The 17,174-nt window shown below is 41.7% G+C and overlaps 1 protein-coding gene across 1 annotated transcript in view; it reads right to left on the bottom strand.

The window, feature by feature from the left end:
- Positions 1 to 6,043: 6,043 nt before the first annotated feature.
- The window catches only part of dph6 (diphthamine biosynthesis 6), a 76,740-nt gene continuing 65,609 nt past the window's right edge, over positions 6,044 to 17,174 (bottom strand). Inside the window, exons 14-15 of the mRNA XM_033641931.2 lie at positions 16,135 to 16,522; positions 6,044 to 7,766 (exon numbers count right to left, since the gene is read on the bottom strand). Of these exons, the coding sequence (XP_033497822.2) occupies positions 7,648 to 7,766; positions 16,135 to 16,522 (507 nt within the window). The 3' untranslated portion in view covers positions 6,044 to 7,647. The remainder of the gene's footprint in view (positions 7,767 to 16,134; positions 16,523 to 17,174) is intronic.

The raw sequence follows: 17,174 nt of genomic DNA, 5'->3' as shown, positions 1-17,174 counted from the left end.
TAACCGGCAAGTGCAATGGAGGATGTGCCTGTTGCTACTAAAGGTACAACACACTCAGCAACATTCAACCTTAATGGACAAGCTTTCAATTGTCACATGAGGTAGCAACACAACCAAACTGGGCCAAATCACCACAAAGCCGTCTTACCTGTCGTCTTACCAACATGGTGAATTTTAGCTTTGGACAGCCCCCACTTCTTACAACCCAGCTCTTACACTGCAACAAGGACAGGAGACAAGTTTACAAAAAGTTTAGAACTTATTTATTTACAAAATAATGATGAATAAATGTGAAAGTCACTAAACAGTCATATGGGTGTATGGGTGTGAGGAAATGTCTGTAGACAACACAACTGAACAGCAGCTGTGCTGTGAGGGAAGAGGCAGAAACTGCTGAAAGGTGGTGAGCTTTATATCATAAAGCACATTGGCCCAGGTGTGGCTCATGATGTCAACGATGACCCTCCACCTTGACCCGCATCCTGTGACAAAAGAGACCAGCCAGGAAAACAGGCACACCTAGTGGAGCGGAGGGGTCGTCACACAATGATGATTGCTGGCTAATACGTATGTTAATGTTATCCAGTGTCAAGTCTCTGATCATGTGATGAGACAATATGTGCATGATAGCCTACATTACTGGGCCCATCATAATAGCATCCATTGGGGCCAAACGTAACTACCTTATGCCACTGCTCCACAATGTGCCACTGACATTGCCGACTTTATTGTAATAATGCCTCTATAAAGTACTGCATGTGGTCATTGGCCAGATACTTTGAACACTTTGTATTATAAATTGACATTTTGTGGCATTGATCTCAGCCTGTGAACCTTTTTTGTAGCTGACCAGCTCAGTTGAATTGGTGTGTGGATATTTCTTCTGCCATCCTCTCTTGACGCACCTCAGATAAACTTTTTTGTTGCCCTAAGAAGGCACAGTTTCACAGCAGCCCTAAGACTAACTAAGTAGGCCCATGCAGGTCAGGTGTTCCCAAGGGTGTTTCTAGGATTTAAGGACTTTCAGGGCTCAGCCTAGACTTCTTTTAGGTGGCCTGGGGGTCCTCCCCTGGAACTTTTTATCTAATAAACAAGTGATGCTTTGTTGTGCATTCTGGCAATGCTGTTAGCAGGCAGGTTCACAGTCCTCCTCCCCTGTTAACTGACGGCGTCTCTGGTTTGACATGGCATTTTTCCATTTCTCATTTAAACCATACGTTCCCTCTGATATGTTAATTTTGATCCTCAAACCTTTATTTCTTATTCTATAAACAATTCTGAGGTCTGAGCTGGTGGGTTTGCTCCTCTATGCTGCGCCAAGTGTTTGTTTGTGCTTGGTTCTGGCAATTTACACACACACACACACACACACACACATATATATATATATATATATATATATATATATACAGTACAGGCCAAAAGTTTGGACACACCTTCTCATTCAATGCGTTTTCTTTATTTTCATGACTATTTACATTGTAGATTCTCACTGAAGGCATCAAAACTATGAATGAACACATGTGGAGTTATGTACTTAACAAAAAAAGGTGAAATAACTGAAAACATGTTTTATATTCTAGTTTCTTCAAAATAGCCACCCTTTGCTCTGATTACTGCTTTGCACACTCTTGGCATTCTCTCCATGAGCTTCAAGAGGTAGTCACCTGAAATGGTTTCCACTTCACAGGTGTGCCTTATCAGGGTTAATTAGTGGAATTTCTTGCTTTATCAATGGGGTTGGGACCATCAGTTGTGTTGTGCAGAAGTCAGGTTAATACACAGCCGACAGCCCTATTGGACAACTGTTAAAATTCATATTATGGCAAGAACCAATCAGCTAACTAAAGAAAAACCAGTGGCCATCATTACTTTAAGAAATGAAGGTCAGTCAGTCCGGAAAATTGCAAAAACTTTAAATGTGTCCCCAAGTGGAGTCGCAAAAACCATCAAGCGCTACAACGAAACTGGCACACATGAGGACCGACCCAGGAAAGGAAGACCAAGAGTCACCTCTGCTTCTGAGGATAAGTTCATCCGAGTCACCAGCTTCAGAAATCGCAAGTTAACAGCAGCTCAGATCAGAGACCAGATGAATGCCACACAGAGTTCTAGCAGCAGACCCATCTCTAGAACAACTGTTAAGAGGAGACTGCGCCAATCAGGCCTTCATGGTCAAATAGCTGCTAGGAAACCACTGCTAAGGAGAGGCAACAAGCAGAAGAGATTTGTTTGGGCCAAGAAACACAAGGAATGGACATTAGACCAGTGGAAATCTGTGCTTTGGTCTGATGAGTCCAAATTTGAGATCTTTGGTTCCAACCGCCGTGTCTTTGTGAGACGCAGAAAAGGTGAACGGATGGATTCCACATGCCTGGTTCCCACTGTGAAGCATGGAGGAGGAGGTGTGATGGTGTGGGGGTGTTTTGCTGGTGACACTGTTGGGGATTTATTCAAAATTGAAGGCACACTGAACCAGCATGGCTACCACAGCATCCTGCAGCGACATGCCATCCCATCCGGTTTGCGTTTAGTTGGACGATCATTTATTTTTCAACAGGACAATGACCCCAAACACACCTCCAGGCTGTGTAAGGGCTATTTGACCAAGAAGGAGAGTGATGGAGTGCTGCGGCAGATGACCTGGCCTCCACAGTCACCAGACCTGAACCCAATCGAGATGGTTTGGGGTGAGCTGGACCGCAGAGTGAAGGCAAAGGGGCCAACAAGTGCTAAACACCTCTGGGAACTCCTTCAAGACTGTTGGAAAACCATTTCAGGTGACTACCTCTTGAAGCTCATGGAGAGAATGCCAAGAGTGTGCAAAGCAGTAATCAGAGCAAAGGGTGGCTATTTTGAAGAAACTAGAATATAAAACATGTTTTCAGTTATTTCACCTTTTTTTGTTAAGTACATAACTCCACATGTGTTCATTCATAGTTTTGATGCCTTCAGTGAGAATCTACAATGTAAATAGTCATGAAAATAAAGAAAACGCATTGAATGAGAAGGTGTGTCCAAACTTTTGGCCTGTACTGTATATATGCCTCAGTGTTTTGGCAGGTTTAAAAAATGTAAGAATGTTTCCTTTCAGGAGTAACACAGACGGCAATATGATTCCATTTTGTGCTGCGTTGAGATTTGGGGTACTGGTCTAGTGTTTGGTCTGTGACCCTTGTTTAGTCTGGCAAAACCCAGAGTAACCACAAACCCTGTTGAATGTACTTCTGGTTCTATAGTTTTCATACCAGTGGTTGTTGATATTTTCTGGACATTTGATATTTCTATAGTGAATGGCAGAATCAAACAGGAGGTGTCCATATGTTCAAGGATACGGCACAACAGGATTTCATGCTGTAAACTATTTGACTTGTCCAGCAGAAGTGAAATTGATTAGTCACTTGACAAAAATCAATCACAATCTTTTTTGATGATCGATTGTTATTCAAAACAGTTTTGAAAAGATGGAATATGCACAGGAAACTATCAAATTATACCCCAAAATTTAAAATTAAAGACACTTAACAATATGGTAGAAATAAAGCTGAGCTGTTAGGTAATCAGAAATAAAAAAAATTCACACACAGGCAACCATTAATTAAAATTATAGACAAAAAAATAAAACAGTAAAAATGCCAAAATCAAGAAATGTTTAGCATGAGTAGATGAGGGATAAATGTTATTATTTGTAGTTCTAATACTTCATTTATAAATTGTTGTATAAATACTGTACATATTCAATTGAAAACTTATATATTGCACTGTTTATGTTGACCACAAGAGGGCAGCAGACACCACTCAATAGCATGTGACGGCTTGCCAGTTCAGCAGATAGAACAAGTCTCATGTAGTCAGCTCTATGACCAGGAAGACATGCTTTCACAATACGTCAGGGAGGAAGAAAACAATACATTATGAAACAAAAAGGACTCAAATATGCAAACAAACAAAACCACAGTCACTGAGGCAAACAGACCACAATGTCAGGAGGCGTCTCGTGCAGCGAGGCCGCTCCAGAGCTGGGCTCCCCTACTGTAGCCCACACTGCTAAGGGGAAAGAGAGTCACACACATCAGCCTGGTTAGCCTGGAGGAAGAAACACACAGTTAAAGTCCATGTGCAAGGCCACAATGACAAGAGCCGCAGGGTGGTACACTGCGCACAAAGGACAATGTTAGCCACAACAGCCAGTTTGTTTGCAGAGCGGTTGCAGGTCAGCTTAGTAGAAACTGTACATTTGACAAAACACATGAGAAAACTAAATGTCACCCTGTCTTTATTCATTTTGTGAGAAAACACAGCGGTAAAGACACAAAGAAATGTGTCTGCCAAAGGCCATCACGTTGGCTATGATGAGGGTGTGATGATATGCTTGTGGCTTTGCCTGAGCCTGTATGAAAACATGCCCGCTGAAAGACAGAATGTAATGTTTACAGCGTGATCGACAAGTGGTTGTCGTGCGCTGAATTTTAGTGGCGGAGCTCCTCTATGTTTACTGAAATGTTGAGACTTATATTTCTGTGTTCTGTGACACATAAAGCCCTTGAAATTTAACAACTGTTCCACCAGAGAAAAAAGCACATGGATTCAAAACCCAATACATATATATCTGGTAAATGTGGCATTTTAATAATAAAACTAAAGGTCCAGTGTGTAGATTTAGGTGGATGTATTGGCAGAAATGATATATAATAAGTATACATGTATGTTTTTCTCAAGTGTATAATCACCTGAAAATGAGAATCGTGTTTTCGTTACCTTAGAACGAGCCATTTATATCTACATAGTGAGCGGTTCCTCATCCATGGAGTCCACCATGTTGCACCACCATGTTTCTACAGTAGCCAAGGATAGACAAACCAAATAATTGCTCAAGATAGACATTCACGTTTTTGTGTCTGAACCGTAGTCAGCAGTCCCTCTGCAATTAGCAATGTAAGAAAAGCAGGTTTTTTTCTACAAGACACTGCTTTATTCAATGTTTTTACCAGTTTAAATCCTAGCGTCCATTTATTTTGAAGATAAAGAGATGTCTGTGGATAATTTTGCTCCCAGTAAAAATTTATAGTTAATAGATGAGATGATGAGAACACATTAGCAGATGCTTGGCTAGCGGCCCATACGGATTTGTAACAGGAAACAGCTTTATACAGTGTTTTACCACTTTAAATCACCACCTCCATTTGTTTTGGAGTGGAAGAGACCTCTGCGGATAATTCTGCTCCCAGTAAAAACTTCCTGAACATCTGGATCTTAAGTTACCAGAAAAAAAAGGTGAGAACACATTGGCAGGTGCTGGGCTAGTGTCTCAACTCCGATATGCCAAACAGCATCAGAGAAACACTTACTTGTGACATGAAACTGCTTTATTCAGTGTTTTTACCGGTTTAAATCATCTGGTCCATTTCTTCTGGAGAGGAGGAGACCATTGTGGATAATTCAGCTTCCGGTAAAAACCTCCTAAACATCTGGATCTTAAGTTATCAGAGAAAAAAGTGAGCTCATATGAGCAGGTACTAGGCTAGCAGCCCATCTCAGAGAAACACTGATTTGTGACATGAAACTGCTTTATTCAGTGTTTTTACCAGTTTAAATCATCAGGTCCATTTCATTTGGAGAGGAGGAGACCTTTGTGGATAATTCAGCTCCCAGTAAAAACCTCCTTAACATCTGGATCTTAAGTTATCAGAGAAAAAAGGTGAGCACATATTAGCAGGTACTACGTTAGCGGCCCATCCGCAAAGCCAAACAGCACCAAAGAAACACTGATTTGTGACGTGAAATAGCTTTATTCAGTGTTTACACCAGTTTAAATCACCACCTCCATTTGTTTTGGAGAGGAAGAGACCTCTGCAGATAATTCGGCTCCCGGTAAAAACCTCCGAAATAATAAACAATAAAGGAATTCTAACTGGGAGAAGTTTCAGCTGCTTGCAATCTGCAATTCTCACCACTAGATGCCACTAAATCCCACTTAATCTCACACACTGTTTCTTTAAATCTAGTGCCTTATATATAATTGAAATACATTTTCATGGACTGCTGTGTGTTGTTTTTCATTTTAATTGCTTAATTTGAACAGAACAAAATTCTCAATCATCCCCATAAACCACTGTTTATGAGGGAAGACTGTCGATCATGCATAGTCAACACATTCGTGTTAGGCAAGACCTTGCTTGGCATACACACGCAGAAAGTTAAAGGGAGCAAGAAAATTGACAGGGATTACATTTTTTGAAGAATGTTTTCTTTGGTTATTTGTGTCATTGCAAAATATGTGGCTGTTAAACAGCTGCATTTATTGGAAACATTAAAACAATCAAATATTTGTGGATGAAATGTATGGGAGTTTACTCAGGTGTATGAGTACATATTAAAAGTACTTCATGAAAAAAAATACCCATATCTTAGTGCGTTTTTGGCAGTGGCATCAGTTCACAAACTTCTCAGTCTCCCCCTGATGTGGCCCTTTAAAACCAAACAGGCGAACATTAACACACACTGTATATTTATGGGGCATTGGCTTGCTCACTCTCATAAATAATTGCTTGTTTGTGTTTTTCAACCCTCAATAAAAATCTTCAGGCTCTATTGGCTGCCTCTATTGTTCAATTTTTGATAACAACAATCAAAACAACACTGCAGTGGGTGAAGATCAATAGCCCACTCCGTTCTCCTGCCATCACAAGCGCGATGAAGAGAATAGCCGGAGTGAAGACGCATTCCAGCTCAGATCATCAATACAGTTCATGATCTTTGAGAAAAGAAATGTTCCAGGAGCAATGGTTAATAGTGCTATTTTCTTCCCACATTGTCACAATGTCCACTGACAGCCCCAACACACACACACACACAAGCACACAGAACACACACCTGCCCCGCAGCTGTGCGTTGTAGTGTCCCTCTCCTATTAACCAGGTTGCCTTAGAATCAATAGAAAACATAAAGAGGCTTAATCTTTTCAGGTGCTCGGCACTGATTGCCTATTACACAATAATAACACACCTTGAATCCCATGGAGCATGAGAGGGACAAACACGGTCACCGCGTGCGCACACATTACACACTGCCACAAACCAGTCACACAGTAAATCTATAGGTTTACAACTGAACAGATGGTGTCAGCAGTGGCGCGAGGCCTTTATGAGGGGTGTTAGCCAACGTGGTGAGAGAAATTCCACCTCAAACAGTGGGATATCAGGGGATACAGTTTATCGCCTCGTGGAATGAGACACTGCCGGTGTGTCCTTTTGTAGACTACGGTCTCCAGTCTACTGGTATGCAGCGTTAGGTTATAGACAGCTCCTCTTCAAGGCAGAATAACAGCTGCTGCAGTATACAACTCCAGTGGAGGACTAAGTGAATTATTGGCCTAAGGTCTGGGATATGAAGTGGAATAAACACATCCTCAAAACTGCACATCATCAAAAGCACGTGGAGACAGACAAAGCTTTGCATTTCAACAATCAGGGGTGATAAACAGTCAACATTAATGAGCAGTTATGCAGCTTTTATTTTCCACATTCACTGATGTCGTGTTGTAAGTCATTAGGTGTTGGGCTGTCAAGAGTTGCTCCTCTAGAAAAGCCCCACTGAATTCCAGTGCCGTGGATGAATGGAGTCCGGTTGTTGACTCTGGCTGCGGTTCTATAAACTGAGCCAGCAGGACAGGTGGAGGATCTGGGAGTCAGGCAAGTCCAGGACTGGAACCAGGGCCACGGATGGACTGGACTCTCCAAGAGAGCTTGTCAAACTTTCTTCAAGTCCTGGCAGGTAGGGGTGGGGAGGGAGATATGGCGGTGAGGGCAAAAAAAGACGGAGGTGTTAGTTTCATGAGAACTTGGACTGGTGTTTGACATTAGGTTCTCATACAGCTGCTCCGCTGGGGCCGTCCCAGGACAGAGGCTGCACTTAACCCTTCGACCAGGGAACATGGTCCTATTTACAAATTATTGGCATTCTTAAATCCTTGACAGATTGTACCCCCCACCTCCAACTCCCTGCAGTGCAGACATATGGTCAGCAAGGACTGAACTCTAAGCTACCCCTCCCAAACTTGCACACAGAGCCATATACAACCAAACACACACACATGCAGAAGTAAGGGGGGGCAACCCTGGCATGCCCTTTTGGACAATTGAGCAGCTTGTTGGGGGGATCTAGTGGAATGGATCCTCTGCTCCTGTTGTGTTGGGATGTTAGGAAGCTATGTTGGGACTACATCTCAGTTTTACAGGAGCTGAGAGACGTTGTTAGTGTATGTGTGTGTGTGTGTGCGTGTGTGGCCGGACTACAGACGGGCAGTGGACACGTGAGAATTCACTGAGCGTCTCAGAGCCTGGTCTTGATGACAGCCTGTCTATTTAGCGGTGGCCCGCTGGGATGTTGCCCATTCCCTCCTCTGCTCCCTGCACTAATTGGTCACAAGTGTTCCTGTCTCATGGTTGACTGTCCTGGCTTATTCCTTCTGATTTAAAAGCGTGCTGGATGGGACTTGGGTGTGGTCGCTGTGATCTGGCATGGTCATGATAGAGTTACATATCTGGGAAAGCATGCTGTATCACTTTTGTGCCGTCAGTACTGCAAATCAGTCTTTTTTTCCATTGTCTAATACAATGAATGTCAAGATGTAATTCCTGATGACTAGTCTAGTCTCAGTGGACAAACACAGACCCATAAAAAAAATTTAACCTTGTGGCTCTTATACACTTTTAAAATCCTATCAGACCGAATGCATCCAATTCTGATGGTGAAACAGATCATTTTATGGGGGTTGTGACACAAAAAAGTATCCCCTGACTTACAGGCATCTCTTACACAATGTAAGTCTATGGGAAATAGTTCATCTGGGTCGCATGCATCACTCGATGGACCCGAAATTATAATTCCACAGTTTGGCCACTGTCAATGCTCAATCCGTCCGGGCTGCCAAATCGGTACTGCACATGCGCAACTCAAGATGGCTCACATGTTAGCTCCTCCCATCATCAGCTCCAGAAATAACAATGCATTTAAATCAGAAAGTTATCAAGACTTTTAAAAACAGGTTTTAACTTCTTCTGGATGCAGTCGAACGAGGTAGATGATATGAGTATGACCAGATAAACCATTGTAAGAAACAGGAAGTATAATGTTGCTATGGACACAGTGTGGGCAGCAACTTTGAGCCCCGTTTTATAGTTTTTGGAAGATTAAGTTTGCAGAATTAACTATTAACAGTTCATGTTTTGCTTTGTACAGTACTACTCAATGTACTGACAACTATGACTGAATTACTTTGAAGAACTATTAGAAATTGGATCATTCTGAGGCTAGTTCTGCAGCATTCTCATTCGCCTCAATACATACATACAGGGTGCTACAGTATAAGCTGCATCTGATCCTTCTTTTTTATTTTTGAAAATACTCTGTCGAAGAAAAAACACTTAGTTTGATGTTAAAGCTTATATCCATTACATTAAATGAGGCACTGGCATTGCCAAAGTGTACTTGCTGGAAGTTTATCAAGTCCAAGACCCGGAAGTCAGTAACTTTCCGATCACACAAATCGAACACAGCTGCACATACACAGTTCCATTTGGGCAACAAGGACAGATTGGACACTGACTGCCACTATGTCAAAGTGGCTTCCAAGCTTGGCGCATTTCCTTGGGAAGGAGTAGGGAGGAAGTTCGGGTGGCTGTATGGTACAAACAAACACAGGACTTTCACCCAGGAGATGGCTATTCATGTCCCGTGTGGAAACCAAAGGTCAACATTGACCTTTGTTTCACTTATATACATAAGATAACTTACATAATGCACTTTACTTGCATCACGTACACGCATGTGACAAAAGTTAACTTACATACTTTAGTTACACAACAAACATGATCTTCTCCTAAACCTGACCAAGTACATCTGTTTCCTAAACCTAACCAAATAGTTTCACAATGTTAACCACGTGTTTAAAACTGCAACCGTTTCACACAATCATATACGTTGTTTTGGCAAATGACCTATTCTTTCATTTGAGTATGAGGACCTGTTGTTTCAATAACATTTACAAGTACTGCAGCACCACTGTGTGACATTTATGTGAACTTGTAGAGAGAGAAATCAGGACAGAGAGGTTACGCGAGCAGTTCAGCACTATTTAATAAGCCTCATTCTCTTTCATTTGAAGCGCACGCAGCATGCCAAAGATCTTTACAAAGAGCCCACACACTCTAATTAGCTAATATGCACTACAGCTTAAAATACCCCCACTGAACACAGGGCTTTTTTGGAGGGCATTAAAAGCCTAAATATGTGTTATCAGAGCATGTGGTGCACCCTGGGAAGCAGGATCCTCTGGAGATGGCTAGCTGACAACTGAACCAGCGAGGGAGATCAGAGACAGGGGATGGTTTTATTACGAGAAGAAACACACCCTTCATCACACCTTGCGCACTTAGCCTGTTTTATGTCAGGATGTTTTAATCTTTGTATTAACAGAGAGGAAATAATTGTGCTCTCTCTTTGAGAGTCTCTGTCAGTGTGTGTACACAGACATGCCTGCTTATGCATGAATGAGAGACATGAGGGGGGTGAAGGTGACTTGAGTGACCAGGCAATTTTGTGCTCTTTTGTCTATGTGAGTGAAAAGCGAGTAACGACACAGACTGCTTTGCTCCAATCTCTATAAATGCCTCTGTAAAATCACACAAAATCCTGTGAGCGCTTCCCAACACACACCCAATCCCCGACCCCTGGTCTCTCAACCCCCCTTTGGGCTACACGGGGAGCCTCATTGAGAGGCCCAGTGGACAGAGGCTGTAAGATTCAAAAAGCCATCACATTAGCAATGGGATGGAACTAAACCATCTACCCAAGAGGACCGGCCATTATTCTGCTTCACAGCGAACACACAGGGAGCTGAAAAGGCTGCTGTTAAATCTCTGTGTTTTCAAAATCAAATCATTACTAATGCCCACAACACCCTTTTATGCTAAACATCAACAGCTATTTTTGTTCAAACTGATTAATATATAAATATTGTAAGGCTAAGTGAATAGGAGGAGGGGTTTAAGTGAAGGCAATGGTGAAAAGAAGAGAGAAAGGGGGTTCTTGTGTGGAATGGTTGATGCCTGCTGGGCTTATGGGGCTTTTAAGCAGTGGCCAAGGCCCAGAGCCAGTGGTTTTTAGTTGTGCTACACTGACTTCCAAACTGGTCAAATTAACCGGTAAACGAGGTGGTAATTAGCAAGTGTTGGCTCATGAAAATTGTTCATTTAGTCCAAGAAGAATGAGCAAAGAGGATGGGGGTTGGGTGTGTGCAGTAGATTAACAGAGAAACACAAAACTTTCACACCTTTCTATAAAGCAGCAATAATCAATACTTGCATGTGAAGGGGTCGCTTGTAGTGATGAACACACAAAGCACACAAAGAAACATCATCCAACTCTGCAGCTCTATGGGGCTTAATATCATCTTTCAGCTCATTGTTTTGTTTTTTACTGCTCCACAACCTTTCTGTACTGTAAGTGTTCTTAGGTCTCCATTTTCAGCTGCAGCAGGCAGCTGGTAAAGGCTTTTAAATAACCCTCACTATACACACCACCTAACCAATACCAAACAGACCAGACAGAGAGTAAACAAGAAGTGAACATAAGCCTGTTTCCACCAAGCAGTCTGTTTCAGTTCACTCCAGTACGTTACACATTTCCATCGTCAAAAGTTTTCGTTGGCGTCAGTAGAACCGTTCCATTCTGTACTGTTTTTTTTTGTGACCCCTCTGTTGAGGAACCTAGCACGCTGGTCAGGTACTAAAAGGTGGGGCTATGAATGCTACAGTCCGTTGATCGACCAAGTGAGAATCATCATTCAATGCACAAACCACAAACCCGCCATTTTTATGTATCCCATCGATTCCGTCAATGACTCTAAACACTCCAGACTTTTCTTTCATGTTCTGAAAATGTCTGTGTGAAACTGTATTCCATAGACGATCAGCAAGATGTAAAGGGCACCTCTCACAGTGCTGTCTGTGGTGGAAACGTAAAACAGATCAAGGGTTTACGTACATGTCCGTACGGGTTATTCATTCAGTCACCAGACTATCGCAGGGCTGGGACAACCATTCACGATCACAATCACACCTACGACCAATTTAGAGTCAGCAATTAACCTGCATGTCTTTGGACTGTGGGAGGAAGCTGGAGTACCTGGAGAAAACCCACGCTGACACGGGGAGAACATGCAAACTCCACCCCGAGGTTTGAACCAGGAACCATCTTACTGTGCCGACAAGGCTAACCACTGCACCACTGTACCGCCCGGGTTATGTACAGTTCTAAGGGTACTATACCAAAAATGTTTGGTGGAAATGCAGCTACAGTGGAGCCAGAAGAAGAAGAAGAAGAAGAACCAGATATTTTCGTAAGGAGTTGGTGGAGGCCAAAACAGAGCTAAAAGGTGAGTGATTATGGAACTGAACAGCAGGTGGAAACAAATACAACTTCCAATAAATAATAATTTCCCCCCATATCTGCTGGATGTGTAACAGGCAACTGTTTGTTAACAAGTTCATTGTATTATTGTAAAACGTGAAAACAAGTCAATGTTGTGTTCACAGTTTATTTCAGCTGCCTCCAAGTGGTCAAAATCAGTTATTGTATTTTTCAGTTCTGGAGGTAACCTTTTTATTTGAATATTTAGAAGCAAATACATCAAAATTGATTGACTGATTGATTTTTATACTTAACTGTATAAAATAATGAATTTCTTCGATCACAAGACCTTATCCAGGTCCTTCTCTAAAAGTTGGGGTTTTAGTTTGAATTGAAGGGGTCTATCTTTGAGAGAACCTTTCTATTGGAAGTAACAAGTTGAGACAAGATGTTTAAAGGTTTCATTTGAAGCATATGTCATGTCTATCAGCTGTGAATCTTAACGCAAGTAACCCAAGGGGGAGGGGGGCGGGGGTGCAGTCACATTTTGCTCCAGTGTTGTTGTCTGTCTGCTCGTCGCTGACAGCAGCAGTTGGAAGGCTGTGACTGCTAGCGCCAGAGGTGTTACTTTTCCTCCTTTGACTTTTTGGATTCATCACCCGATGAGCATAGGCTGTGACCCATAAAAACGCCCATGGGTAAGCTCGCAGGGCTCGGCTGTGCGTGCAGGGTAAGGTAACAGATTCCAGCTCGATGATGAGTCAGTAAATGGTTTTAGGGGAGCAGTCTGTGCAGTCCATAATCAAAGAAACACACATTTCAAGGGTAAAGATTGAGGTTGATTTTGCTCCAGTAAACCAATGACCCAGTAACACAGTTAGGTTTTTATAAAGACAAACTAACATACTTTCTGAAGAGAAGCTTCAATCATAAATTTTGATTTTGGCTGTACTAAAATACACACATTTAGCATTTATTACCATATGTACATCTATTATCAACAATAGAACTGTGTATATCATTTTTTTTTGTTGATATATTTAAATAAGATTCCTCCTCCCTGCTAAATCTTCTTACTCTTCTAACGTGGATGATGACAGAAGAAATAAATGACAAGCATCATATATCATGAAACAATGTTGAATAACAATTATATAATTAGGTAACAAAACAAATAGCAGTGTTCGTCTGTCATGCATATCAACACGTATTCGAAACGGATCAACCTTTTTCCCATTCATCACTGGTAACCATAATTTCACGTCCTCAAGAAGATGAGTTATGTCAAAGCTAAAAATGACAGTAAGATGGCTGGTTTGGCACAGATTCAAAAATGTTAATTGACTGCTTCAGCGATGACTTGACAAGTGAGCCCGTGTGATCGATGTGCTCGTCGCCCTTTTTCCCTCCGAGAGAACATCTCTCAGGATAAAACAAATACCGTTCCACATTTGCCTTGACGAGAACCTAGAATCCGGGGGAGCAGGAGATGGTGGCGTATAAAAGTGTAATGATGACAAAAGACTGTGCCAGCTGCTTGGGTTACTGTACACAGTGCAGACACAACAAATGGCTTACAATAATTAAACACAGGAAGAAGTGGAGGTCCTCTGGAGAGACTGCTTCCTAGAATATCTTATGGAGTTTACTTAACCAATGTCAGCTCGAACTTTCTTTGAAAAGAGAGTGCAGAGAGAGACGGGCTGTCACTTTGTTTCCATTAATACAATGATGTGGAGCTTAACTTGCAAGAACAGTGTTGCCTTCAACAGAACAGCTTATTTAGGATAAATCCTCTTAAAGGAAAACTTCACACCCTAAATGACTATTTATATATCAATTGCTCACCCTGTGTTATGTTGAATTCATGAAGATAACATTGTTTTTCTCGCATGCCTCCAGGGAACGAAGAATCCAAAAACTGATCAAATTGTTGATGAATTAATGTCATAGGGGTCCATGTTTAACAAGTACAAAGGTTTATAAAACATTTGTTGACGAACTCTTGCACAACTCAAGTCTCATTTATCCATCTGTATGCTTATTACTTCCTGAACAGCCCTTTGCAATGGCGAACTGAATGGAGTGAAACTTAGTCTACGCTCTCTTCAAAGCAAGACTCCATTGACAAAATGGTAATTTTACCTCACTCAACACGGGAGCTGCTGGTCTACCGCTGCTTCAATCGGTTAGTATTGTTTGTGTTATTGTGTGACTTGGTGTTTTAAAAGGTTAGTTCAGACTCAGCAAGGTCACACAATAACACAAATAAACTACCGATTGAGGCAGTGGTAGACCAGCAGCTCCCGTGTTTAGTGAGATAAAATCAGGTTTTGACAATGGAGTCTGGCTTTGAAGAGAGCAATGTTATGTTTAATTTTCAGTTTAGTTCCCATTGGAAATGGCAGTTTGTATGGGAAGTACTGAGCATACAACTGGATAAATGAGACATGGATTGTACTGAACGAAACGAGTAAAAGTTTGTAAGAGGATGGGGGTTTTTTAGAGCTTAATTTTTCTTTGGTTTTCATCCACACCATATGGTGTATACATTTGCTTTTTTCCCCCAGCTGTATATAACATTTATAGAAATTATATTCAGAAATGACCGAACATTTGCTCCCAAGTCTTAAACCATTGGTAAGAAAAAGCAAAATTTAAATAGAAAAAAAAAAAAAAAAAAAAAAGGAATGAAAAATAATAGTACTTACTGTCCACTCCACAATATAATCACACAGATACAGTATAGGCGCAAGATTTGTTCTTCAGACGATGACATATAATGCATATATGTGATATGTGCATGGGGGGAATATAAAAGTAAACATTTGGCAGAGCCCTACTGCATGATAAATCTCATTGTATTAATAAAGCCATGACAGAACTCCATCGTTTAGTAAAGATGGATTATTATAATCTTAATGAGTATGTCATTTGTTCCATGTGATAGAGGTCCCAGACTTTTTGGATCCATGTATTGTATGTGGGGGGGGGGGCTGGTTTCAGCTATCTGATGGTTATACACTTACTGTAAGTAATATATGTAAGAGGTATTCCTTATCCCTCAGATTCAAACGTTAAGGGATAACACCCAGTAGTGCTACCGTAGAGTCCTGTGAAATATCTTGTTGAAAGATCTCCTTAAGGGCATCAAGTACCTCTCTCCATATACACCTAACTTCGGACATTGCCAAAATATATGGGTGTGATTGGCAGTGCATGTTGCACAGTTTCTTCAACATGAGCTGGAGTGTGTTGGGCCCATAATAGAAACTATTTCTGGTGCTCTGGAAAATCAAATTATTGTTTCCCTTGTAAATTCCCTCCATGTGTTGGAATTTGTAACCAGATGTGCCTAAGTGCATCCTCGTTCCAGGTGTCCTGTGATATGACCATGTTCATCTCTACTTCCCATCGCTGCTTTATCTGTAGGGTGTTATGTAGGTTCATCAATAAAAATAACTTGTACCCTTCACTATATTTTGTAAATGGATGTTTTACTACTGTTTTGCTGTTGTTAAATGCGGTCCCCAATGGCTCCAATTCATCAAGAATTCTTTCCATTTTTGGATTATTCGTTCACCAGAGGCATGCAAGAATTCAACATAACATGGGGTGATTAACTGATATACAAATGGTCATTTGCAGGGTGAGGTATTTCTTTAATGAGTGTAAATATTAGATGTGTAGTGTCTTGAGTGAGATACATATTCAATGACATACCTTTAACAATGTGCTGTGCCACTGAGTGGTTGCACTTGTAGAACACCCTGGCACACAGTGGCACCAGCTCAGCATCCATCGTCTTCATGGCTTTCTTGAATGTAGCGCCAACTGCCTCTGTTACGTCGTTCACCCTGTTGACCTCCAGGTTATCACCAGGCACGGCCAGGGCAAGTGAAAGTGAAGCACTACACATGTCAGCAGACATTACAGTGAAGCACTCTATGGATCCGCACGCCACCTTTGTAGTCACGTGACAGGAAGTCCTTTTGGTGGGATCATCCTGAACTGCAGTTACATGAAGCTCAACAGCTGCACCCTTGGGTAAGGCAGGTACCACGGCGACCAATAATGGTGCAGGTTTGTTCTCCGGCTCCCACAACAAGTCCTGCAATGCAGACAGATGGAATTCAGATGAACAGGCTGACAAATTATATACTGTGTTGTGCAACACACTGCAATCAAATGTATAGCCCCCCTGCTGGGGTACATGCTGCGCTTTCTGACCACAAACACTGCTCCATCAACATTAAACATTATTCTAAAGCGCATCATAGAACTCCACCACACAGCACTGAGACAGGCTTTTTACTTGACGGACTGACAGGCTATCAATTAACATGAGATTGTGAGGTGACCCTCGGTAATGACGGTGAGTACAAACAATTCAGACAAAATCCATACTGCTTGCAGCCACCGTAAACAAAATGCACAAATGCATTCACTTTGAGCTGCATTTGCTAACATGACAGGTCCTACCCAAGATGACTTCTCACCTTTCTAAGAAGATCACTCACAACATGCTATGGCGGTTTCACCACAAACATTTAGGGGGAAAACTGCCTCAATTTTATCTATAGAGCCAAAATCTCTTTATTTTTTTCTCCTCTGAACTGAGGGCCATTAGCAGTAACAAAATGTCTTGGAGCAATGCTACAATGTGGCCCTCTAATAATACTTGGCTGTGGCTTCATCTGCTAATGGGAGAGAAATGAGTGTTTTATACAACCACCATTTCAGTCGGAGTCGATAGGGCAAAA

This window comes from Epinephelus lanceolatus, chromosome 15 (genome assembly GCF_041903045.1).
Source record: "Epinephelus lanceolatus isolate andai-2023 chromosome 15, ASM4190304v1, whole genome shotgun sequence".
In the NCBI taxonomy this organism is placed as follows: Eukaryota; Metazoa; Chordata; class Actinopteri; order Perciformes; family Serranidae; genus Epinephelus; species Epinephelus lanceolatus.
Note: the sequence above shows the minus strand (reverse complement) of the source record. Positions and strands in the feature narration are given on the sequence as shown.